This window comes from Typopeltis vanoorti, chromosome 2 (genome assembly GCF_054136105.1).
Source record: "Typopeltis vanoorti isolate ZY-2024b chromosome 2, IOZ_Tvanoo_1.0, whole genome shotgun sequence".
Lineage (NCBI taxonomy): Eukaryota > Metazoa > Arthropoda > Arachnida > Uropygi > Thelyphonidae > Typopeltis > Typopeltis vanoorti.
Genome location: NC_143550.1, coordinates 34,089,125 through 34,116,812, shown reverse-complemented (window position 1 = coordinate 34,116,812; position 27,688 = coordinate 34,089,125). Strand labels below are relative to the sequence as shown.

The 27,688-nt window shown below is 38.7% G+C and overlaps 1 protein-coding gene across 1 annotated transcript in view; it reads right to left on the bottom strand.

The window, feature by feature from the left end:
- The window catches only part of Syn (synapsin), a 244,756-nt gene that overhangs the window by 12,728 nt on the left and 204,340 nt on the right, over window positions 1–27,688 (bottom strand). The window contains exon 7 of the mRNA XM_090414520.1: window positions 13,672–13,877. Coding sequence (XP_090270646.1) covers window positions 13,672–13,877 — 206 coding nt within the window. The remainder of the gene's footprint in view (window positions 1–13,671; window positions 13,878–27,688) is intronic.

The window sequence follows — 27,688 nt, the reverse complement described above, 5'->3', positions numbered from 1 at the left end:
TATTCGATAAAAAGGCATAAGATGTTAGTTTACTTGTACCAATATTTGATTTTTTAAAAAAATTTAATAAATATCATTAAATTGAACATTCTCCATATACCGGGTGATTATAAAATTTAACGAAAAAAATAGTACCAAAAGTTGCCAACAGGGGAAATTTTGGCGCTTCCAAATTAATTTTAGTAGGTGTGACTAATGAATGGCAAATGAGAGACAATTTCATAACGTTTATTGTTAATTACAAATGAGGTTCAATATGATCAATTCCGATGTTCCAGGAACTGCATACGGTGCACGACATTTTCCACAGTGGCTCGCAACATATCGGAATTGATTTGTCTCACGTGTAACGTTATTCGATCTTTCAAAGTTGGAATATCGGGTACATGTCCTCGATACACAATGCTTTTAAGAAATCTCCACAACCAAAAGTCACAAGGATCGAGATCAGGCGATCTCGGTGGCCATGGCGTGGGAAATGCACGACTAATGATTCTTCTGTCAGAGAAATGTTGTCGCTGTACCTGAAGTTCGATGTGGGGTGGGGCACCATCCTGCATGAAGATGGTCGAATCGAGACATCCTCTTTGCTGCAGTTGTGGAACCACAAAGTTCTGTAGCATATTGGCATACTTGTTAGCATTGACGGAACAGGTCACTGGTCCATTTTGGCGATTTCCCTCGTAAAAGCATGGACCGATGATAAAAGATGTCATAAATCCGCACCACACTGTGACTTTGGGCAAGTGGATAGGCATCTGCAGACACACGTGCGGATTAGTTGCAGTCCAAATACGACAGTTGCATGTGTTAATATCGCCGTTCAAATAAAAGTGCGCTTCGTCACTCCGTAAAATCTGCCACGGCCATGCATCATTCACTTCCATGCGCGCTAAGAATCTCAAAGATAAGTCGATTCGTGTGGTCGCTTCACTAGGGAGCAATTCTTGAACATGAGTGATTTTATAAGGGTAAAACTTCAACATCTGATGCAGGATTTTCCACACTGTTGTGTATGCGATATCCGTTTTCCGGGATATTGCTCGTGCACTGCTGGTACCCTGCACATTCATCATCTCCTGTTCCACAATAGCAGTTGCAACTTGTTCAACTTGTTGGTGATTGATTGGTTTGCGTCCCCTGCCTACCTGCAGGGGACGCAAATCGCCGAATCAGTTTTCGTAAGTTTATTACGCTAATAGGTCCTTTTCGTAAATTTTTCATACGCCGAAAATCACGAAGCGAAGCACTGGCATTATTGTTCCGCTGATAATAGGGTTTGACTAACAAAGCACACTCACGTAAGGTAAGAGGCATCGAAAAGCAGTTCGTCTACGAATGATAAGAAATCTCACAGGATTTCCTTTTATTGCATGATCGCTCACAAGAAACGCGATAATGCAAATTAATGCATTTTACTCGGTAAACAGCGCCACAATGACCCCTGTTGGCGACTTTTGGTACTATTTTTTTTCCGTTAAATCGAATCCCCATGTTCCACTGTCTAAAGAATATTGGTGTGTTTCGTCCAATACATTACTCGCTAGAGGGCTCTGAACACTTGACGTTATTTTATAATCACCCGGTACTTGAATGAAAAGGAAGCAAAGAATATGATGAATAAGAAATAAGAGAAACTCAGTTGCATGAGAACTAACAGATAGCTAGTTGTCATTGTTACCTCTGTTGAAGCTAACACTCTTTTGACAAAAAGTGCTTCAAGTCCTCGCACTTAGACGAAAGGAACCATATGCATTATGATTATTAATTTGAGATGCTTTGCGAATGGAAAATCCTACTTTCTTGGGGTGGGGAAGACAATTACAATTTTCTTATGAGATCGGCTAGCTTGTCTAACTCCGTGTAGCAAACGAAGGAAAAGTTCTTCGTTTGCTACACGGGATTCGACCCGGATCTCACTAAATAAAGAGTTGCTTCAATTATGGAGATGCTATAGATTTACGGAGGGAAAAAAATCAAAAATACGGATTTTTTTATTTTTTTTATTTCGTATGGTGATTCAACGGCCGTGAGCCCCTATTACGGGTAGGCACGACACCACCTCTACCCCCTATTTTTATCCGGGCTTGGGACCGGCATAGCTGACAATTCAGACCTATGACTGGGGGGATCGTCTTAGGTATTCCTGACTGTATTCACGGGGCTGGGTTGACTGTTTGCGGGATGAAAAACCCCAGAGAAACTGGAGAGAAAAACCCTGCTGTTTACGTCCAAGCCTGGCTAACTTGGCTATGACTTATGAGTTGTTCTAAAATACGGATGAACAATGTTTATGGAAATATCTGAAGATGATATTTCCATAAACCAGATGTAATGGTTTTATAGCGGGAAATGGTAGACTCAGCTGAACATATTAACATGTTTTCATCGGAACAAAACCAAGTTTTTAAGTGGTATTTTAGAGCAACCGATCTAGAGCAAATCTATCCCATAACACAACACTCTGTTGTGTTATGGGATAGATTTGCAGTCGTATATCAGAACTGTGTCAGAAGAAAAATATAACTTCGAGAAAAAGAACTCTTAGAATTCTAGTTCTGCAAGTTTTACAGAACTAATAATACGACAAGAAAGAAAGCTCAAGTCATCCCCATTTTATTGATCGATTTTAGTCCGATCAGGCCGTAAGAAATAAGCAAAATAGATAATTTTAAAAGAAGTAATATGGAATTGAGGTGAGTTAGATTCTCTGGTTTTCTTTCTGGTAAATTAAAATGATATTTAAGGAACTTTATACAAGTGGCTTGAGTAGTGCAATGATTGCCAAAAGAAGAAGTAAACCAAAATATTTAAGTTCCAAGTGAAGTAAAAAGATTATTATAACCTTTTCAGAAGATTAAGTAGAATTGAGTACAAGCTAAGTGGTTTGTGAAATTTGTTACGGAGTGTAACTGATTGTTTTTTGGTTAATTGCTCAAGAACATCTAAGGTCATGTTGCGCCAGTAGGAATGTAATAAATAATGGGCATATATAGGTCTAAAATCTGTATACGTGTGTGGTCGGAAAGGTTCTCGGCCTTGACCATAAATGGAAAACTATTGGCAAGATTTTTTTTCTAAGTTGGTTCTGTCATAAGCATCCATGTGAAATTGCAATTCTTTCTATCAAGTACTTCGTTTCTTAAAGCTGTCTGAAGCAAAAGTGTGAAATGGATAAAATTGAGTATCGTGCGGTTATAAAATTCTTTGTAAAAGAAGGTTTAACGCCAAAAGAAATTCATTCGAAGTTCATAAAACTTTATGGGAACTCATCTCCTTCGTTTTCGCCAATTAAGAAATAGGCTGCCGAGTTTAAACGTCGCCGTACCAGCCTTCACGATGATCCACGTGAAGGCCATCCAAAAGTGTAACAACACCAACAAAAAAATGTAATGTTGTTACAACAAAAAGTGTAACAACATTGATCAAGTGCACGATATGGTATTGGATGACCGGCGAGTCAAATTGCGTGAAACTGCTGAGACTATAGGCATTTCAAAAGAAACGCGTAGGATATATTTTGCGTGAAAAGAATTGCAAATGGAAAAGCTTTGCGCAAGATGGGTGCCTCACTCGCACGAAAATCTTTGAACAATGCTTGAAGCGTTTTAACAAGAATAAAATTGATTTTGTGTGTAGATTTATTACTATGGATGAGACTTGGATTCACCATTAAACACCAGAATCCAAACAGCAGTCAAAACAGTGGACAGAAGCCGGTTGTTCAGCCAGCGCCATAGAAGACAAAGTGGGTTCCATTAGCAGGAAAGATCATTGCATGGGTGTTTTGGGATGCTAAAGGCATTTTTTTTCTTGAAAAGGGTAAAACAATAACCGGGGAATATTATTCCGATCTTATAATGAAAAAATTCGTGAGAAAAGACCCGGTTTGCAGAAGAAAAAAATCATCTTTCATCAAGACAATGCACCTTCCTACAAAGGTGTTTTGGCAATGGGAAAATTAAGGGATCTGCGCTATGAATTGTTGGATCATCTACCCTATTCCCCAGACTTGGCTCCTTCTGACTTCCGTCTCTTCCCAAAACTAAAACTTGTCCTCGCTGGTGAGTGTTTTTCTTCGACTCTAGAAGGCATGATTCGAAGAAAAACACTGATGGCAGCTGTAGAGGGGTAGTTTGCAGATCTTACTGAGAACCACTACATGGACGGGATAATGGCGCTGGAGCATCGCCGGAATAGATGTATTAGTCTTAATGGAGATTATGTTGAAAAATAAAAATAATTTTGGAAATTATAAATTCGTTTTTTCATTAAGTTAAGGGGATAATAAATCCCTCATTATTTTAAAGCCGGATACGAAACTCGGAGATCAACCTTTGACACGAGTTGCCCTAGTGTTGTACCACCCAGGTGTTGACTTATGCTTGGACTCGCCGATAGTTCTTCGGTATGAAACTCCTGGATTTCGATAGATTTCGATCTCCGAGTTTCGTATCCAGCTTTAAAATGATGAGGGATTTATTATCCCCTTAACTTAATTTACATCGCTGGAAAAATAGCCTCTTGGGTCTTTATCGTTTTTTCATTGTTAGGCCGAGAATTTTTCAGACCACTCACAAAAATGTAAACAAATGAAATAGTCGTATTTCTTTGAAGTGTACAAGGTGATAAATAAGTAAAACAGCATCAACTGTGTAGAAATTAATGTAGAAAAACAGCTGCAAAAAGAAGTCTTAAAATTCACAAAACTTTCAGAAAAAAGGAAGTTTTAAAACCATATGTACAATAAATGAATAAAGACTAATATTTATATCATTTATATGATGATAAACATGAATGCTTTGTAAAAATTCAACCATAAATATGAACGATGAAAATTCAACATCGCACAACTCACACATAGACGCGTGATCAACTCTCAATAGGAAGGAGTGCGTTAGATGACTGTGACCTAGGCACGAGCAAGAAGAACTTCCTGTTTACTGTCCCTATGTATACTAGACTGCCATAATTCCACTCGGGCTTGATTGGGTCGATGTTATTTTTAGTCTCTCTGCTCTGTTCATAGACGATAGAAAGGGTATGGTGATATATAAGAATGCCAGGATAGTAGTATGTTTATTAGCATCTGATCTGCGTTGTCTATCCCAATATCTAGAGCAGGGGGTAGGCAACCTGCAGCTCTTTGAACCACATATCTATACCTCCCCTCTCCCCGGTATAGAAAATGCTCTTTGTAATTCGCAACAAGAACAGCAAAATTCTTTCTTCCAGTTGGCATCCGCGTTGAAACACTTATTAAGATTAAACATTGCCGAAATATAAGTTACTTGACTAGGGAGAGGTGAAGTTCCAAATGCTCCAGTTGCAATTCTAATCGCTTGATGATGAATAGGGTCCAGCCAGCCATGAGATATGTACCATACGATGGTATGAAAGTATCATCATCATCTGGTGCTTTCTCTGGTAGAAGCATAGAGTTCGGACCCATACTCAAGTCTTGATCTAATCAGTGCCCTGTACAGTCGAAGCAAAGAACATCTGTCAGCATCCTAAGAGGTGCGTGAGAGGGTGCTAAGGATGTTTATTAGTTTACAGCACTTATTTTGCAACTGACGTATGTGAGGGCGCAAAAGGAGCTTTTTTTTGTCAAATACGACTTCCAAGAACTTGGTTTGTGGTGAAAATGGGATTAGTGATTGTCCAAGTTTGAGTTCTGGGTCAGGATGAAGATCACATCTGTGGCAAAAGTGCGCAAGAATTGTCTTCTGCAGTAAAAACCTGAACCCACTTGCAAGCTCTAATTATGAGAGATGATCACCATCTTGCTGTAGCTGTCTTTTAATGACCCTCATATTACACGAATGACAGAAGATGGTAAAGTCATCCATATAGATGGCATTGCGATTGGAGGAGGTTATTAGATTATTGAGGTTGACCTTGATTAACAAAAGTGTGACACTTAAAACTAAACCTTGTAGGACTCCCTCCCCTTCAAGTGGTCGGGGAAGAGCAGTTCTCACTAGGATTTTGAAGATTCGGTTGGAGAAGAAGTTCTTTATAAATAAAAAAAAAGGAGGAGATTCCTTGTGAGACCAAAGGAGTGTAGGTGTTTCAATTTTCCAAAGAGTGTCAAGGAAATAACTGAACCCACCAATGGCTTCCGTTTTATGTATTATTTTTGTTGTTGTCTTGTCCTTTGAAGAGTCTTAGATATTTCCATGTGCTCCTTGAACTGCTTTGTCGATGATTTTGTTCGTATAGAATTGTTGCTAAGGTTTAGGGTGTATTTCTTGCAAGGTTGCTGTAATTGCTGGACAGGTAAAGATGTGAGTGGGTGTCAGTTCAGTATTAGGGCAGTTATTGCAGTTTCTATATGTTCTGTTTGGAATCTTGCTATCGTGGTGCAGGTCTTTCTGTCAATGGGGGGTGGTAGTCCGACTACATCTCCTTGTGGCCCCCTGGATCTTTTGATCAAATTTCTTATGGTCCGATCTGAAGATGACTAACACGGCAATGGCATCCAATTTTTCAGTGAAGAGTCACAAAAGGAAATCATATATTATTTTTAGACGTCTATAGACGATATAAAGCGAAATATAAAATAAGCAGAATTCTAAGCTGCTTTAGCAATCGACTACAAAACATTCCGGACTTGCCTTATATGGGTCGAAAATAACTTCAAATAAAAAACAAAAATGTTCAAGTAAAATTAAAGGTTGCATTATTGTAATAACGAGAAATGAGAATGTTCTTGCGGGGTGATAGTGTATTAGCTGCTGCTTTTCTTACTGAATTTCATTATTGCAATTCTTCTTCTTCTCCCGTAGTCCTAAATGGACCGTTGGGTCATTCGTGGCTGGTAGGTGACAGTCTTGGTTAGCCTCCTCCAGTCGTCTCGGTCTCTTGTTCGTGATGTCAGTTGAGAAAGGGAGGAATTTGTCCATTTTTTGATTTTATCAGTCCATTTTAATCGAGGTCGGCCCCTAACCCTTGATCCCGGAACGATTCCTTCTAGGGTTTGCTTTAGAATGCCATTAGCCCTCTCCACATGTCCGAACCATTTCATCCGTCTTCTTCTGATGACTGTCAGAATATTTTCCCTTCTTCTCCCATCTATTGAATCAATCAGTTTTCGGACATCTTCATTGGTTTTGTGAGCGGTATAGGGATTCTCAAAAGTCATCTGTAAGTTTTCATTTCGAAAGACAGGAATCTCCTCTCATCTTCCTTCGATAAAGTCCAGACCTCACAACCATACAAGAGGACAGAATTCACCAAGGTGTCATTAGTCTTATTCTGGTTCAGATTGCTATTCTGTTATCTCCCCACAATGGTTTTAACTTTTGTAGGGCCACGGTTGCCTTAGCAATTCGGTATTTAATGTCGGTTTTTGAACGACCATCTTGACTCAACGTGCTACCTAGATAAGTGAACTAATTTATTCTCAATTTGCTTATTGCCAATTTGTATCTTTAAGAATTCAATGTCTGATTTTGAGGTTATCATTGTTTTTGTTTTTTATAGGTTTATGCATAATCCATATTTTTTTAATGTTCCGAAAACACGGCTGGTTATCTCTTGTAATTCTTCTTCACTTTCTGCCAGAAGATCGATATCGTAAGCGAAACGTAAGTTATTTATTCTTAGTCCGCCAATTACTATTCCAGTGTCATATTCATGAAGAGCTTCATCTATGACATATTCCAGAAAACAATTAAAAAGAAGAGGGGACAAGATGCATCCCTGTCTTAACCCCCGTTCTGCCGGGAACGGTTCATTGCTGTCATTTTTAATTTCAATTCTCATATCAGATGAGGTATAAAGAGATTTAATAATCCTAATGATTTTGTGGTCAATACCATAATGTTCTAAACTTTTCCATAATAATGCCTCGTGCCATATTGAGTAAAAAGCTTTTTGAAGGTTTAAAAAGTTGTGACAGATTATTTTGTTATGTTCTATGTATTTTTCGCCTAGTATGTGTATTGTAAAATATGGTCAATTGCAGTTCTGGACTTCTGGAAACCTGCTTGTTCATCTGATAGTCTGCTTTCTATTTTCTTTTCGATAATGTGATTACTTTATTATTATTTTATGACAGAGTACGAGGACTCGCGGGAAGGCGCTTGAGCACTGAGTAACAATCATCCACAGTAGGCCATCTTTAGTTTCCACTAATCGTATTTTGGTTAACTGTGCGTGTTCTTTGGACGATTTGCTTGTACGCAGGATGAACCCCCCCCCCTAGATAGGCTAATTCATTTTACATTTAAAACGACCATAAGATTTCTCTCGCCATGTGCGATCATTATTTTAAATGACCTTAACAGTTGTTTACAGCAAAATGTACAAAACAAATTAATTGCTAACGGCACTTTCTTAGAGATACAAAATGTTTCTAATAAACGTAAAAGGATATCTGACTTTCAAAGGAAATAAAAATGGTTGTGCTATTAATCAGTCGGCATCCTGAATGTATATCATGAAGTAACTATTTTTTGTTGTTGTTTGTGCCAACTTACATGACTACTTTTTGAAGTAGATAATGACAAATGTGATAAACACATTAAATCTTCTATCCCATGTAGAGCTGATGTTTTTCTTGATTTTTTTTTAAAATGAGCGATTAGCCTTAACTGACAAATTCTGACGTCATATTATCTGCGTCAATAGCTAGTTTGGAGCATGCATTTACGTAACTATGTTGCAATTAGAGACTTCCTTTTTAACTTTTTTTTAATACACAAATCACGCATTTTAAATTTGTTTTTCGGATCTAAAGTTTATCAGTAAGCATATGATCCATGTTATTCACTCTCTCTGAGGTCAAGCAAATACACCACAAACGAGGTCAAAACAACAAACATTAAAAGGGAAGGCAGGCGATTTTGAGAACAGATGAAAAATAATGGTTCCTGACTGAAAAAGTCCTTTTTAGGACTTCCAGGGTAACAAATGGCAATGCTGTAGCCAATGAAGTTTTAACTGAGGCTCGTTGAAGCTATTGCCGTTACCCAGCATTGACTAGAGCTTTTTAGCTCAATAACATCCCATCCACACATATTATCTTCATTCAGATGACGGGATAAAGAGTCAAGGACTCAGTCAATCGCCCAGTTCTTTTAAGAACTTTGAGAACAGATGAAAAAATTAGACTCCCGATAATGAGTCCTTTTTAGGACTTCCAGGGTAACAAATGGCAATGAAGTTTTAACTGAGGGTCGGCTATTGCCGTTACCCAGCCAGGACTAGAGCTTTTAACTCAATAACACTCCATCCGCACAGATTTTCTTCATTCAGATACGGGATAAAGAGTCAAGGACTCAGTCCATCGCCTAGTTCTTTTAATAACTTGAGAACAGATGCAGTATTTTAATCAATTTCTATACGATTTTCTTTTACTACTTAAATTTTTTGTAATAAAAACATTTAAGAAATCTAGATTAAGCAAACATTTCTAGGAAACTAGACGAATTTAGTAAATGAAAACGAAGTTCCTTGGCCTGCAGCATTTAGCATATGCGATTCGTAAAAATTGATGAAGAGTTTAAAGAGAATCAGAAGGAGAGAAAAATTATTTAATCCTCCAACCCCGAAAATTAGTTAGAAATCTTAAATATCGCACAATAGACACAAAATTTAGGTACTTAACATTATATCTTAAGCAGTGCAATACCAATGCAACTCCAGGAAAGTATCGAGTGATGATGCATGTTTGTTTTCTTAAAATTACAAGCATGTCTAGAAAGTTACTTTTTAGTAAAATAAAAAAAAAAAATAAATAAATAAAAAAAATATATATATATATATATATGTATATTAAGGATACCAAGTAATTTTATATAAACTTGATTTTTTTTTACTCCTTCTCCCAAGTAAGCAAAACAGTTAAGTTTACGTTCAGGCGCAAACTTAACTGTTTGGCTTACTTTTTTTTTGTTTATATATATATATATATATATAGAGAGAGAGAGAGTCCACTCCACTCTTACTACTACTACTCACTCGCGAGTGTATTTGTCGAGTCTACTTCATGCCTGCAGTGGGATTTGAACTAAACTGGTTGACTACAAAGTGAATACGCTAACCATTATCCCAACCAGCCAGACTGAATATATACCATCATAATGTTATCATTTTGAGAAACAGATGTGTTAATACTAAACTTTGTTTGCCTACTTGGGGAAAACGCTCATATGTGTATGTTTAGAAAAACAAAATAAATATTCACATTTTGAAATTGGAGTTACATTAAGGTCAACGCGCTAGATAACTGGGAGGACACCTCCTTATATCCTGGAAATGTAGAAACAGAGAACTGAATCCATTGCCCAATCCATCTTTTTGTGGTGAGGATTTGACAGTGTTTTTAGATATCCATCAGAACACTGAACGAATCTGACTAGATCACGTTCTTAGATATCCACTTGAATACTAAATGAACCAGGAATGGTCTTGCAGTTTGGAACTTGTGAGACCAAGTATTTGCATTAACTAGAAACAAAACGATAGTACAAAATAATAAAATGTCCTGCTGACTTGGGCGTCGTCAGATTAAACCGGGGAGAATAGTATAAAATCAGCTACTAAAACAAACTTAAATTAAATATGAAGGAAGGTCCCATGATTATCAAAGATATGAATGGAAAGTGTAATTGTGCAGAGTAATTAGAAGATGTACCATACGAACAGCCTTGCGCCCACCTTAATAAGGTGTAGAATCGCTCCACCCGTATGCCCCGTAAATTACTGCAGCAATCTATGGGGCACACGTTTCGCAAGCGTACGATAGCAATCAATGGGAATTTTGGACCCTTCTTCTTGTAGGCATGTAATGAGGTCCTGGAATGTCGTGCGGACGTCTCTTGACCTCACCCGACACTCCAGTTCATCCCACAGATGTTCATCAATGTTGAGATCAGGGCTCTGTGGAGGCCAATCAAGTGTGATGACGTACATGTCAGCAAACCACGCAGTTACAGAAGCAGTCTTATGACACGGTGTATTGTCTTGATGAAAGAGAAATGGTTAGTTCCGTAGAAATGCCACAAAGTAGGAGGTATTTCATCGTTCAGAATATACATACCGTGTATAATATATAAAATGTTCGATACATCTCGGAGTTCAATGTTTTCGTGGCTCCGAGACACCAAACTAGGAGAATCAGGCCCATATCATCACACCACCACCTTCAAATTCCATAGTTGGAGGTTACTCGTTCTGGTAAGAGACGTTCAGCGGACATCTGCCACACTCATGTCCATCCATCTGCTCTGTAGAGGATGTAACGTGATTCGTCGCTTCATAGCACAGCTTTCTAAACTACTTCCCCACATTACCCGAACCCACTGCATGTTAATCCGGGTAATGTGGGGTTTGCATATTGCGGTCCTGCCATGGAAACACATGTTATGATCCACGGTTCTGAATGTTTTTGTGCAGATTCGTGTTCCATTTGATGCTCGGAATTTTGGATTCAACGTGTGTCGGCCGATGAAAGGCGGTTTTCGCCTATTATTTTCCGTAGCAAGTTAAGATCACGTTCAGTGAGTGTGGTGAATCATCCGCTGGGGGTAACACTTGCCTCCCTGCGTTTCGACCTCAGTATGGCATTACTGATTACTGACCTGGGATGGTAAAATTTGTCAACAATTTGCCGAACAGATAGGCCTACAACTTGACATCCTATCTCAACGCCTCTTCCAAACTCCGTCAGTTCCCTTCTCGCAACTATTTCACCCTGATACAATTGCACTGACTTGGGAGCATCATATTCTTCCAATTTATACAGGCGACAAACACGTCACTCATTACATGGCATGATGCACTTTGTCCATAGGATATCCGTTTACTTCTTTCCAAGCAGTGTATACCTAAATCAAAAATAAATATAAGATGTTATATTTAGGCAAGGAAAGGAAAAAAAAAATAGCTATAATATGCAAAACTAAACGCCAAGATAAGTTCTTTGAATGAAGCCTATATCACTTAAGTAAAGTGACGTTGGCAGTTTCATAATCTGGGAATTGAAGAATTACTGATTTGTGCATATGATCCCAAATATTACACTTTTTCCCTGGTGGAGCCTTCACCAGGGAAGAAGGTATCGGAATTTTTCGATTCATTAGAGAAGGCTACTTTTAAAGGTAGCCTTATTTAGTGATTTAAACAACAGAATAGGTCATGAATACGAAACACACACACACACACACACACACACACACACACACACACACAAATAAAAAAAATAATAAAAAAAAACGTTTCGGAAAATTTTAGAGAAAAGTTAATAACTTTAAGTGCTTGCTGGATTTTTGTTCAAGACGCAGACTGATCATTACTAACACGATGTTCCAACATAAATATGAACACAAATTCATATGGAGGAAAGGCAGAAGAAATAAAAGTCTCATTGACGATATTGTTATGAATGTGATGTCTTCACAAGTGTTCGAGGGTGATTTCAAGAAGAATCACTCGATATCAGAATCTAAAAAAAAAATAATAATAATTCAACTTCATAGGGAGTATCAAGAAGAGACAGTCTTGGAAAAAATCATTGTGGAAATCCTTGTAAAGCCTAAAATTCTTGTAAATCCTAACAGACCCATTCAGAGAATCCAAATAAATATGTAAGAGAGCTCCGCTATGTGCAAAGCAAGTCGCTGGGGAGACTGTCGAAAGAGATAAATATTAGAAATGTAGTAAATATTCTGGAGGGGGGGGTACTAAAATTGTATAAAAATGGAGGAATGAATATAGATGGAATCAAATATGATAAAGGTGACACAAAACTGAAGATTAACACATTCTAGATGATTGAAGTACAGGATATCAAAATTAAAATATCCTGTTTAAGGTCTTGTGGAGTGTCACCCAGTGATCGAAATGGTTCAACACTTGCCAGGAATACATTGGGCGTCATTTGGAAGCAATATCCGAGGTAAAAAAAAGCAGCACCAAAATTCATCACCAAAAGGCCTTATATGATATACCGAATGTAGATGTAGTCATTTTTCTTTGTGTAAATACACACTCTTACAATAAGAAGCATAAATAACACTTTTATTCACTTCTTTTGCACAGTGTGCTCACACATCTCTTAATCTGGATCTCTCTGATCCAATTGATGGAATGATCGTCCAACATCAAACTCCCCACTCTTCAGGAGAGTAATCTGGTTTGTGTCTTTTCTCCACATCTTTTTTTTTTTTTTTGAGGAAATTTTTCGGGGCTATGACGGAATAACTGTGGAGACCTACCACTTCTTCCATTTGGATGTACAGTATTCAAGTGGTTCCACGGATAATGAATGATTTAGGCGACCTTATGGCCAGTTAGCACGTAATCTGACTGTCGTAACTTGCCTGGAAGGAGTTCAACTAGTGAAATGTGATGGGTTGGAAAATGTAGGAGGAGGAAGAGACTTTTGAGCTACAATTTCATCGAAGATGAGCTTTCTCTTTCATACTATATTTCCTCCTCAGCACTCATTACCCTCAATGTTTCTTGTTTTATATTAAAACAAAAACCTTCTTTAGTTAAAACAGTTTTTCTTCCCATAATGCACACAAGTTGACCCCTAACGTAATTTTTGAATAAAAACAAAGAAAATCAGCGCTATGGAGATGAGATTACTTGGTTAAGTACCGACAATCAAAATATAATTTTTTAAAAATATATATAAAAGAACCCCTGGGTACTTACATGAATGCCTTGTAGTTAGAACCTATCTTCTGTATATGAATATCATATTTAGTATCGATGAAGGGTTCCACGATGCAATAAGTTCGAGCAACAGCAACTACGCTTGCAACATCCTGGAAGTCGTAATGATTTTCTACTTTCAACTTTCCAAGCCCTCCATGCGCATGACCCATTTTTACCACACAAGGAAACTTGGTGGCAGTCAGCTAGAACCAACAAAAATCAAACTGAAACAAATAATTAAAAGTGACATTCATTTATCATTAAGATTTTCAATCAGAGATAAAATAAAATGCACGTTTAGAGATTTAACCACATTTTAATTAACTTGCTAAGAAGTGGGTGAGGTCTGTAAAAGCATTACCGAAAATGGCTTAGTGAAAATAAATTAAAAAAGTATCTTGGAAAAGTAAATATAGTGATAATTACTCCAATTATATAGTCTGTCAGCATTACGCTTCTTAAAGCAAGGTCTTATTGCTTGTTAAAAACGATAAAAGAACCATGTATACAGGGCGAAGGCAGTGTGACCTGTCAAGCGTACAAGAATTAATATACGAGAATTCTGTTGTATAATATTTTAAATGCTCTATCAACTTTTCCAGCTGTAAACAATATTTGACATAAGCAACTAAAGTTATTTATATATTGTAATATCTTATAAATAAAGCTTTATCATGTTTAAAAAATTATTAATAATTATTAATTTATTGAAAGGATTTATAAAGTAATGCCTCTCGACTAAAACACCCATTAAAATGTCTTTTGGCTCTTTATTTCATTAATTAATAAAAGTTTTATGTAAGTTTCAAGGAATACTCATAGATACCTGTCAAGCAAAGACGACATTCAGCTCCACGAAGTCAAGATCCGTGGGAGACAGAAGTTACATATCTTCGAGTGAAACTAGATAACAAACTCCTATTTATAGCAATCACATTAAACTAACAGGAGTGAAGACATCCAAAGTAATTGCACAACTCTACCCCCTTATCAACCGCAAAAGCAAATTACATTTACGAAACAAGCTAACTCTGTACAAAACTGTAATTCTCCCAGTTATCACCTACGCTTCTCCAGCATGGAGTCGTACCTCAAAAACTAACATACAGAAACTACAAAGAATCCAGAATAAGTGCCTAAGAATGATCTTGGACGCTCCATGGTACATAAGAAACTCCCAGATCCATCGAGTAGTAAACATCCCTTCTCATCTCCGTGATTTAGATGAAAAATTCTTTTCCAAGGCAACCCTGCACTCAAATCCACTGATCAAGCAAGCTAACAACTACAGTGAAGCAATATACTGCAAATATAAAAGGCCAAAATTAATTCTACTACAAACCGAACATAACTAGCCTCAGGCTCCAAGAGGGCGAGCAGAAAGCTCAATAACACCTCATCCATTGTATCACTTACACAGATAAAGGGGAACAAGAAAAGCATTTTTGCTTCACCCACCCAGCCAGTAACGTTATACATAGAAACCTGTGTGGTGACCGGGATAAGAATAGCTCCACTGCAGCTCATGCATGTCGTACGAGGCGACTAAAATGGGTACCTAGAGAGGTAATGGATGGCAAAGCTGTAGCCAATGAAGTTTTAACTTAGGCTCGGCATTGCCGTTACCCTGGGATTGAGTTTCGCTCTCTTAGGTTTCTCCCAAAATTTTGCTCCGGTGAGGGGGGAGGATTAGATTTCAGGGAGTTTGCCCTGGGCATTTTGAGTCTCCGGGGAGGGTGTTCTCCGGCATGGCCCAGTGAGAGGCTGTCGGTGGATCTTTTTCCCTGAAATATGAGCGGTTCTGCTCGGTAGTGGGGGCAATGGATGGCAATGCAGTAGCCAATGTAGTTTTAACTGAGGCTCGGCTATTGCTGTTACCCTCCTGCCATGACATGATCAGAGCTTATAGCTATATATTAGCCTATCCATACGTTTTCTTTACAGATAACGGGGAAGATAAAAAGCATTTTTGCTTCACCCATCTAGCAAAAAAAAAAAAAAGAAAGAAAGAAAGAAACATCGATGATTTTCTGATCATTGAGTATTTGGTTCCTGGTTTATACGAATCTATGGTTGGAATTACTGTTGCCAAATGAAAATTACTAAAAACAGCTAAATCTTAAGAGAAAAAAAAAAGAGCTGAAAAGGAGTTAATAATAAAAATTTAAAGCTACAATTTTACAAGTGGTAATTGATACTTTTTACTTACTTTATTCAAGTTGAAGTGATACTTGTATATGAGTGGTATGCAAATATCACTTCAAAGAAGACATCTCCCACGTGGTCTTCTGCGCTTAATTCAGCCACGTTTTCACTTAGATTTTCAGCTTTATTATATGTGGCCATCGTTCCAATATGACTCAGTGTAGATGCTGGTAAATGATAGTCTGTAGAGCACTTGTAACGTCTGAGGCCATACTTGACTGACAAAATAGCTGTCAGCATTGGCAATTCCATCTTGTTTCTTAATTTAATTTTGACTACTTTCATGGAAGTAAAAATTCGTTCAATTTCCGCATTAGAAGTTGGCAGTATTAATAAATTTATTGCACACTGAGACATTTCTTTAAATGGATCCATTCCCAATGCATCTTTGTATTCTCGTACTTCAGTCCAGAATAGCTAATTTTTTTTATATATTTGTCCATTTATTTAAGTGGATAGTATTGTCTTGGTATTCAGCAACAGCAACATCTTTTTCTGTTTTCAACATTATTTCCAAGATGGGAGTAACAGGTTCTTATATATGTTTTAGGGTATTGTCAACAGAAAAAGACGAGATCATTCTTAAAATATTCAAGTTTTCAGGCAACTTTTCCTTCAGCTGTTTGAAGAGACCAAGAAGAAACTGTCTTGCTCTAAGATTTTGTTCATTCTTTTATGTTATTTTCTTTTGTATCATAAACTCTGAAATTTTTCTTTCAAACCTGCAACCAAGATTGGTTGGGGATCCAAATAGTCATCAATCTCTGACTCTAGAAGGTCGACTGTGGATGATGGTAGCACTAACATATTAGCAAGAATCAAACGAGAAAGGTCTTCAAACAATCTTGTCTTATCCGCACTGTTAGATTCGTAACTTTTGTGAACTTTCTGAACTTGAACTAGAACAGGATGCAAAAAATAAAAGGTACAACAGATTCCTTCCATCTTTTTACATCTCATTTCTCAGTCGCAATCATGACTTCGAAGTGAGTTTTTAATACCAACCACTGGCTGAGAATTCTGTCTACTGCAGGTTCAATGGAGAGCCACCTCATTGCCCAGTTGCTTAAAATTTTCGGAGCAGCATCATTCTGATTGATAGTTTGATACAGCTCTTTGTATGCTGCTTGTCTTGAAGAAGAATGTGAAAACCACTTATACGTTTCGGCACCTAAAAATTCTAATTTTCTTGGGAGAGATTCTGCACAAGGGTGAAACATTGCCAGTTGTAATGAATGGCATACACATCTAATTAAAATAAGGAGGGAATATATGTCTTCAGTTGTCTGTACCAATTGCAATGAGATTTTTAATGCTAAGTTTCTTGATCAAGAACTATTTTTACAGTGCAGTCACAATACTACTAGCATCACACTTTTCTAGAATCGCCATGCTCTGCTCATCAATGTATGCATAATGTGCTGAATTTCTTTCTATAATCAATCATGGCCATTCCTAAAACGTTATTCACTGTGATATCATTCGATTTGTCTATTAGCAAGCTGAAATTTTCATCTCCAATGTTTGCAATTAGATCTTCAAAATGCTGAATTAGAATATTGTTTACAATTGCAGAGCACTTGGCTCAGTGCATTTTTGCCTTGGGCATAATTTGACTGTCGGCGATGATATTTTTGCAAAGACCTACCAAATGATCGCAACTGTTGAATGATGAGTGACGACAAAGAAATAATGCTAAGCTACCTTCAAAGTTTGCTGTCTCATCAGATTTCTTCACATGCATATTTAAAATAGGAACAGCCTTATATGGAACCGCAGCAAGATGTTTCTCAGTTTCACTATGTTTACAAGCTGACAATATCTAGCAGCTGGATCATTTGCAAAACTTACAGTGGCCTTTTTAGCGTCACCAGGAACTTCACACAGCCATTTACTGTAATTTCCCATTTGTAACCACATCCTCCTAAATTTTTGCTTGTAGGCTTTATTTGTCTCTTTGCTAAGTTTTAAAGAAGGGGTATACCGACTCTTTACTGCAACGAGTAATTCGTTGCAGTAAAGTCTTGGAAAACTTCCCACTCGCTATCGTAACTACCAACCAGAACACTGTGAAACAGAGTAACTTGTAGAGATGCTAGATGAAAATGTTTGGAGCAGGGGAAGAAAAAAAGGAGCTAGATCTAGCTCCAAAAGAGCTAAATTGGCAACACTAGTTGGAATTAAAAGTAAAAATGTATTAGGTTTTTTACTTTCAGAGATGGTTCGTGATTCTCACATTACACTGGCACCGACCCAACCCGAAACCTACTTTATGCTCCTCTGCACGACAAGCGCACCAGGTCAAATGGGTGTGTAGGCTCCACCTGCAAAGAGGACCAGTGGTGGATACTTGGTTTCTTCGGTAGGCAAGAATCTGAGTTGAGGCCAAGTGTGAACACGGCATTCCCACCTCTACTCTACGCGTTCTCTGGCCCTCGGACTTTTGCAAGTAGGTCTCCCGATCTACGGGATTTCGCAAAGTGGCCTCTTGTGCCTACTGGATTATTCGCACGCTCTTGTATTCCAAATTTTGTATCCCTTCCTGTCAAGAAACACTTGACAGGAAGCTAGCATTAAAACCTGAAAAAGTTATTTAAAAAGTTCGAACTCGAGTGGTCTGGTTTCCTAAATTTGTATTCCATGACAGGAGATGATACATTGAGGGTGAAAACACAACTCCAGGAAAAAAAATAACTAGATTTGGTAGTCTCCGCACCCACAGATTGTAGAGAGGTTCATGTACGCAAGAAGCGTAAAACAACAGAGCAGGGGAAATTCTCCATGCTTGCTATGCAAGCTCATTAATTAAGGAAGAAGTAATATTTATTTGTTAATAAATGCATGCATTTATAAGCATTCCATTTAGGCTTTAATTTTTGTAGACAGAAGACGACTTGAGCTTGCGCGACATTAAGCTTTGCGTTGTGTATTGAAGGCCGATGCTTGCTCGTCTAGTCAAAGCTACTTTGGCTTGCTCGATTGTAGGAGCTTCCAGGTCCTCGCAGCAGCAGCACTGTGATTTCATGCGCACGCTCGCATAGCCATTTCACGTCGGCTCACTCTGTTGCTTAAACACAGGCCATACGCAGTCAAAGTAGTTGTAGCCAGTGAGCTTCAGCCAGCCTTCACAAGTGTGCGTGTTGCTTGGGAAAATTAAGTTACACCCAACTTTTTATGACGATGTTATTGACCAGTTCATAAAGAAGAACCGTAGGGTAGAATGTGTATTCAAGTAGCTAAATTGAAAAAGATAGAATATCATTTCTAAAATGAATGTTGTATTTGTATGATTAAATGTACACAAATTTCTAAATATATAGTTTTAAATGGCCAGTAATTCATTATTCCGCTAATCAGACTTCAATCACACCTCTCACTCCCTGAATGATAACAAGCGTGAATTTCAAGAACAGCATTCGCCCCTGCAACAGAGTCGCACAGAGATGACGGGATGGAGGAAGACGGTCCCTTTACCGATTCCTCTACCTTATCCCGAAGAAAAGATACCTCCAATTGTCCTTCGTGAAAAACACAAATGGACGTCTCTGAAGTCCACTATGACAGATCTGCAAATACCATATACTGGGGCTAAAAATGCGGACGATGGCATAAAGATTCCCCCCGCCACAGTGACAGATTACCAAAAATTAATCAAAACAATGGATGACCGAGGTATGCAATTCCACACTTTCTTCCTCAGCTCTAAGAAAAGTCTCAAGGTGGTGTTCCGAGGAGCGTAAGACGTCATCTCCACGGAGGAGACAGCAACAGATCTCTGCTACCAAGATTTACCACCAGTTAATGTCAGCAGAATGCTACGAGCTGACAAGGGCCCGATGCCACTAGTCCTTGTAGAGATTCATAACTCATACAAAAACATTTATGTCTTCAATCTGTGGGCTTAGGATCACCCCTGAACCTTTAAAGAAAAAAACTTCATCTGGTCAATGTCACAGATGTCAGAAACATGGACATGCTCAAAAGCTATGTAGAGCCGAATATAAGTGTTTAACATGTGGTGAGGGCCACCCGACTAACACCCGCGCCAAGGCGAAAACCACCCTGGCCAAATGTGCGAACTGCAACGGCCCACACCCACATCAATGGCCGGATTCACTATAGATTATAGCTTGGAATCCAACAGCCTAACTAGTAAGATCTTAGAACTCCAAGGATTCTCAAAGAGATATCACCCAGATATTATTTTAATAAACGAATCCCATCTAAGACCTGCAGATAACCCCAAATTGAAAGGATACTAGCTCCACAGAAACGACAGGCTACATTACGAGGCGGTGGCACTGCCATCTTCATCAAAAATTACATTAAACACCATTCAATTAACAAACCCTCCAACCACTAATCTTGAGATCACAGGCATTGAAGTTCATCTATGTTGCCTACAATTCACCGGTGAAAACTTGACTGATTTGCATGCCATCCTTGGAGTTAGAGAGTCCATCATTATCGCTGGGAATCTAAACTCCAACCATCGGTCATGGAACAATAGAACTCCCAACAAAAATGCCCGCATGCTTTTCAGTTACACAGGATCTAACTACGCTGTTGCGGCCGGTCCTGCTGAGCCAAATCATTACATTCCTATTGGCACTGATGACATCCTGGATATTGCCATTCTACAAAATATTAAATATCAGTACAACCTCAAAACATTAAATGAATTATCATCAGATCATAACCCCATTCTACTTCAGCTAGGAAAACAAGAACTGTCTTCCCCCCCACACACACATTCACAGCTTGGGAAAAATTATCTGAAGTACTTGGGGAATATATTGGCCCTGTTCCTCGTATAAGATCTAAGGAATAAGTTGAAATAGCAATAAAAAAAATCTTAAACACCAAATCTAAGTCATGTGTATCTTATCAAGGTGAGTAAGTTTTTGTTTCCTAAATTTTTAATGTCCCTTGTAGTAAGGGAGCAGACTGCTTTGGCGAAGTAGTTTCTTTTTTTGTTTTCGTCACATTCTCAAAGCATGTTTGTAAAACAGTATCACAAGTCACGTATTCTTCTTTTACTGTCTTCTCTTATTCACTTGTATATACTTAGCACGCATTTCTAAAAACAGGAGTGTATGGAAGGCCAACTTAAAATAGCCATTCCTTTCTTTAAAAACACCCCTAAATATAGGAAAGGCCAGTTCATAGTAGATTTATTACTGCTTAAGAAAGAAAGCTTATAAGAGGTCAGCCTAAGGTTGGGGGGGGTGAATTGATCTTGGATAGCAATAGATGAAAGAAGCTACTACACCCATGAGTAATTCAATTCAGACTGAGAAAACATTCAGTACTGGAGAATAAATTTCTGAAATCAATTCCTCGGCTATCACTAGTAATTATAATCTTTAAACATTTACCCAAAGAAATAGAAACGAAAGGAATGCACATGTTAATAGTATAATTATCTAACGAAGTTACTGTATCATCTGTGGAGAGCCCGAAATTTAGTGGAAAACGCGCGAGTATTTTATATTTTACATACGTTTATGTATTTCTCTCTCAAGGTTTTGGAGATAATTTATTAGCGACGTTGATGTTGAATCTTGGCGAGCTACGTTTGGTATACCCCCCCCCCTTCTCATCTGTAAATAACATAAAAAAAATCCTTTAACGTATTTTAATTCCGTAAAACCAGTAGACTGCACAGTTTTGGAAATCGGTATTCAGCCGGTTTTTCATCATCGACGCTGTTTAGTGCATTTCTGTAGCGTTCTAAATGGAAGAAAATATTTTCCTAATTCTGATTAATAAATACTAAGTATTTATTTGTATGTACTCGTGCGCGCGCATGTGCTGTGTAGAGTTGAGGATTTAAAATTCCTATTTACTTGCTCCAAAGATTGAATGGTCTACAAAACGTTCCTCTAATCAATGACTAAAATATAATCTTTCTTTGGCAAACGCAGTATCATGATAGTTAATACGAAGCCATACAAGTGCCTTTCTTCCACCAATCTGTATTTTTCCATAAAGGAGTACGGGGTTTAAAATATTTCAGATCCCTGAGATGAATGATAGGTTATTATGACAGATCATAGCATTTACTATGGAAAGTATTACAGAGTCCGAAAGGTCGTTCGCCATGTGAGTTTAGTTCATGGGATATACTAGTTTGATCTCTGTGATCGAATTCTGTGTATTGAATAAAGCTGGTGTTAAGTGATGAACTAGATTTCGTTTCGTGTAACGTTCACTTAATGTATTGCCGTCAGGGTGACCATATCTAGTACTTTCGTACTAGATCTAGTACTTTTTATAAATTTTTAGTGTTCTAGTACGTTCACCAACAGATCTAGTACTTTCTTCCTTCCGAATAATAATAACAACAACAATATGAGAGTTAGTCATATGAGTTTAATATTTTTCTTTTCTCCCACCTCCCCATATGTCACATTCGGTGACACAAGCATGATTTCTTTTTTTCCCATTCTCTTCCCCCACCTCCCGAACCCATACTCACGCAATCCTACTGGTATTAGCTAATGAAAATATATTCTTTACTATTTAAACACCCCTCGCACGTTATAAGATCACTACAGCAATGAAGAAAACAACTGGAAAAATTAAATATTTGAATATGAGAAACACTGGCTAGACTTAGTCGGGCTTTCTTCGACCAAGAGGAGAGGCTCTGGAACTGTCGACCTGGATAAGGGGTGGAAGCTCTACTACTCTGTTGTGAGCCGGACAATGCCTGCTCAGGCGGGTGTGGGGATACTCACAAGCCCCCAGCTGTCAGACTGTGTTGCTGAGTGGATCCCATTGGGGGGGGGGGGTATGTGGGGTAAAGCTTCAGATGAAAAACCATGATTTGGCTGTGGTGCAAACCTATGCACCTAATCTGGATTCAAATACTCTGCCTTCCTAGAGGAAGTGGATGCTGCTTTTGACAGGGTAGCAGACATGGAATCAGTCCTGCTAATGGGTGACTTCAATGCACATGTTGGAACAGATGACCAGACATGGAAGGGTGTGGTTGGGAGGAACGGCGCCCCTGACCTTAACGCGGATGGGTTGAAATTATTGGACTTCTGCTGTACTAACAGCTTGTCCATAATGAATACCTTTTTCCAGCACCGAGAAGTCCATAAGTATACCTGGTATAGGGATACACTAGAACAAAGGTCTCTGATTGACTTCTTTATAGTCTCAGAAGACCTATTTTCCTCAGTGCTGGACGTTCGTGTAAGAAGAGGGGCAGAATTGTCAACTGACCACCACCTTGTTGTGTGCACTCTACGGCTTCAGAAACCAGATGCTAAAATTAATTCTGGTAGGCCTAAGCAGCTATATCGCGTGAAATGGGAGGCATTGGAAAATGAGGCTGTGAGGAAGAATTTTGCAAGTGACATTTCTTCCAGGTTCAAAGAGATTCCCAAGCATACTGCAGATGTTGAGGAGGAGTGGAAGCTGTTCAGAACAGCTGTCACTGCCTCTGCACTCTCATGCTGTGGCAGAAAGCGGCTTGGCGTGGCAACGGGAAGTGAGAAAAGGACACCTTGGTGGAACCAAGAAGTCCAAAAAACTGTCCGGGCAAAAAAGGAGTCCTACCTAACATGGCTTAGGGTCAGGTCACCTGAGATGCGGTTGCGGTATGCTGAAGCACGAAAAGCTGCTGCTGAGGCAGTAAAGACAGCAAAGCAGAAAGCTTGGGAATCCTTTGGAGAAAGATTAGACTCATCCTATGCAAATGCAAACAAAGTATTCTGGCAGACCATCTGCCGCCTGCGAGGGAGGAAATCGTGCACAGCAAGGGTAATTAAGGCCTCTGATGGTGCACTTTTAACAACTGAGAAGGATATCCTACACAGATGGAAGGAATACTTTGAGAGCCTTCTTAACCCGGGTGGCCCAGCAGTTGTGGACATCCAAGAGGTGCAGATCGGAGCAATGACTAGTCTCACAGCAGAAGAGGTCCATTTAGCAATAAAATCGCTAAAATCGGGCAAGGCTGCTGGCGATGATGAAATTCGGCCCGAAATGCTAAAAGCCTTAAATCGAGACGGTGTTCTCTGGTTGAGTCGAGTGTGTCAGGCTGTTTGGAGATCTGAGAGAGCACCAAAGCAATGGCAGACAGGCATAATAATACCAGTCTTCAAGAAGGGAGACCAGGAGGATTGCAGTAACTATCGTGGCATCTCTCTGCTCAGTCTGCCTGGAAAAGTGTATGTTAGGTGCTTGGAAAGACGGTGCAGGAGCATAGTCGAGTCAAAGTTCCAGGAAGAACAATGTGGCTTTCGTCCTGGTAGAAGCACAACTGACCAAATCTTCACTTTAAGGCAAGTCTTTGAGAAATTTTGGGAATATTCCAAGAATGTCTACACATGTTTTGTGGACTTGGAGAAGGCATATGAGTGGGTTCCTTGGGATAAGCTTTGGCAAGTAGTACAGGAGTATGGAGTGGTTGGCCAACTATTAGCTGCCATCAAGTCCCTGTATGAATGCCCCGAGTTTTGTGTCAGGGTAAACAGCACGAAGTCTGAACCTTTCACAGTCTCCGTTGGCCTCCGCCAAGGGTGTGTTCTGTCACCCCTCCTTTTCATAATATTTATGGACTGGATTGATAGGCACAGCCGAGGCAGTGAGTGTGTCAGAATTGGAAGATGTAGCATTGGACGTCTGCTTTTTGGATGACCTAGTTCTGCTTAGCTCTTCCACAGATGACCTCCAGCCGACCCTGGTTAGGTTTGTAGCTGTTTGTGCAGATGCCGGAATGAAGATCAGTGTGGCCAAAACTGAAACATTTGTGGTCTCAAGACAACCATCCCAGTGCACTCTACTTGTAAGTGGAGTCCCAATGAGGCAAGTGGAGAAGTTTAAATACCTTAGGTTCATATTCACGAATGATGGAAAGTGGCACGTAGAGCTAGATACTCGAATTGGCTTAGCAAGCTCAATATTGCGGGAGCTTGGCCGTTCGGTAGTATTGAAGCGTGAGTTAAGCAAGAAGGCAAAGCCGGCTGTCTTCAATACAGTCTATGTCCCCATCCTCACCTATGGTCATGAGAGTTGGGTAATGACTGAAAGAATGTGGACACGAATCCAAGCGATTTGTGTCCGGCTGAAATGAGGTTCCTTCGAGGGGTTGCGGGGCTGACAAGACCCGACAGAGTCAGAAGCTCTGCAATTCGGGAACCCTCAATATTCAACCGCTGCTTCTCCGTGTTGAGAGATCACGGTTACGTTGGTACGGGCACCTGGTCAGAATGCCACAAGAGAGGCTCCCTCAGCAGGCCCTCTTTCCCAAGCCAGAGGGTGGGAGGCTACGTGGAAGGCCAAGGATTCGCTAGATAGATTATATCCAAAACCTTGGGTGGACACGTTTGAGAATCCCACCAGAACACCTGAGCTTAGTGGCAGAGGTTCGTGACCATTGAAAGTTCCTCTTGCGGCTATTGCCCCCCCCCCCACAACCTAATTAGGAAAGGTTGGCCTTGAAGATGTATGTATGTATGTATAATATGAGCAACCACCTTTTATTTATGCACAGCGTAAATTGGACCCATTGAAAAGATAAATCCTGCCGACAATGGTCAGTTTTTAGACATAGAAATGTATATCTAGGGGCGTTACGAAGAGCTTGATAGAGAATGGCAACTATTGAAGACTGTAGAAGCATTTAAAAAAAGTTTTTTTTGGAATAAAATTTTTGAAATTAAAAATGCGGTAGGAGAACAAATGTTTCCTAATTTAGCAACATTAGTTATAGCTGTACTGTGCCTCCCTCATTCATCAGCAGAACTGAAAAACTATTTTCAGCAATAAAAATAAATAAGAATAAAATAAGAAATCAACTACAAACTCCCTTGATTGATGAATGGACTCCTTTTGACAAAAGAAAAATTGAAACTTTCATCAGCTACAGATTTTACTATTTCTGAAGAGTTAATTAATTTAGCAAAATCTACTAAAAATAATGAATAAATACTTCCAGTGTTTTTCTTGTGAACCGGCACCCCTGTATATGTATATATGTAAATAGCATATTAAATAACTGAAAATATAATGTTACATTATTTTAAATACTAAAAATTATATATTAAATTAATACACATGTGAAGTGCTCGAGTTACAACTGGGACTTTTATGATGAATGACAACTGCAGCTCTTGGACTCATAGATGACTACAGTGAGATGAGTTTGACTTTTTTCTTTTCATTTTTGTCCTACATGTGTTAATTTAGAGGTTTTACATCGAGTTCATCTATGATAATAAGTGTGATAAAAATGATAGTGTGATAAAATGCCCAAAACAGAGTGAAACGAAAGCAAATAAAAATCTAGTACTTTTTTTTCAGATTTAGTACCTTTTTTTTGCATAAATTGATACGAAATATTTTTGTTCATTGGTCACCCTGATTGCAGTTAGCTAGTTTCACATGATAGAATATCCTAGAATTTGAGTATAGCTGAAATATTAGATATTTTAAATATAACTTAGATTGGAAACTAACAAAAATATTTGAAAAGAAAACTTGATCTTTAAGTATAAGATAATTTTCTTAAATACTATGTAGGAATTTAAAACGAATTAAGTAAATTTCAATTTCTTTCTTTTATAAATAAATATTTAGAGTAATGATAGAGAGTTTATCTATATACACCAAATTTTTATTTTTAAAAATTTATAATAAATAACAAAACATCTTTAATTAAAATGAATATTACACGTATGATGTTGAATAGTTTTGGAAGATATAAAAGTCGTAGGTTCCAAAAAGAGCAAGACTATCGTGTATGCTGATATTGTTGGAACCCTTCTGGATTCCAATTCGATTTACATTTTCTTCGGCATACTGCAACAGTTTATGCATGTTCAGTGATTTTCGCGCAAACCCAAACAAAACGAAAATCAAAACCTTTAGAAATTTAGACCCTGCCAATCTTCCGTATGGTTTGTCACCATTAACGATATTAAGAATTCCCTTCCGTGCGAGCCCTGTGTTATCAACACAAAAACTGCTCAATTCCTGTCGTGACAAACTCGTCCCCTTTAAACCAAATTATTTATATTTCGACTGTAAAGCAACAGTCATCAAAACCATTATAATACCAATGCTGTTACACACAATCAGCTTAACAAATATCACAGACGAACAAGATAGTTATTTACACACAGGTCATCGACTTTTTCTCGAGCCACAGGAAACACGAGATACGCAGGCCTTTTCTCCATCTCCCAGACACCCCACGCCAGCAACGGCATGAGGGTTTGCCCTGCCGATCTTGTAATATTCATATTTCATTAACACTGTTCGAATCATACAGAAAGCACTGGCATCAAATTACTCATTTGACAATCAAATTAAATATTTTATTGGATATTTCCTACCCTGTTTTTGGACCACTGGCCATGCTGGACCATGTGCGGAGATGGTGCCAGAAAGGTACTATGTAATACATAAAACTCTAAAAAGATTTGTTACAGATGAGGTTCTGGCTTCAGCTTAGCACAAAGCAACTGTCTGGAAACTTTTCGATTTCTTTGGTTTTGAGACGCCTGATCTGCGGTACGAATAAAGCGGTGTTATTTAGGAATATCATAAACAGTTGGGAATAACCTTTTCAGCGGGATTTGGCCTGGAGAATCGCTTACGGCTGACTCCCGGTGAAACTAGTGAAATCACAATTTCGCCCCTGACCTTGTGACCCTTTAGCGGAGTATGCCATGCAACTGAAACTGTAGGGCACCTTTTCTATCAGCGCAGCACATTTGACGAAGGCTGGCTGAAGTGCTTAGGATCCAGTTCCCAATTTCTCACCGGTGAGAAAAAAACAAAAAAAACC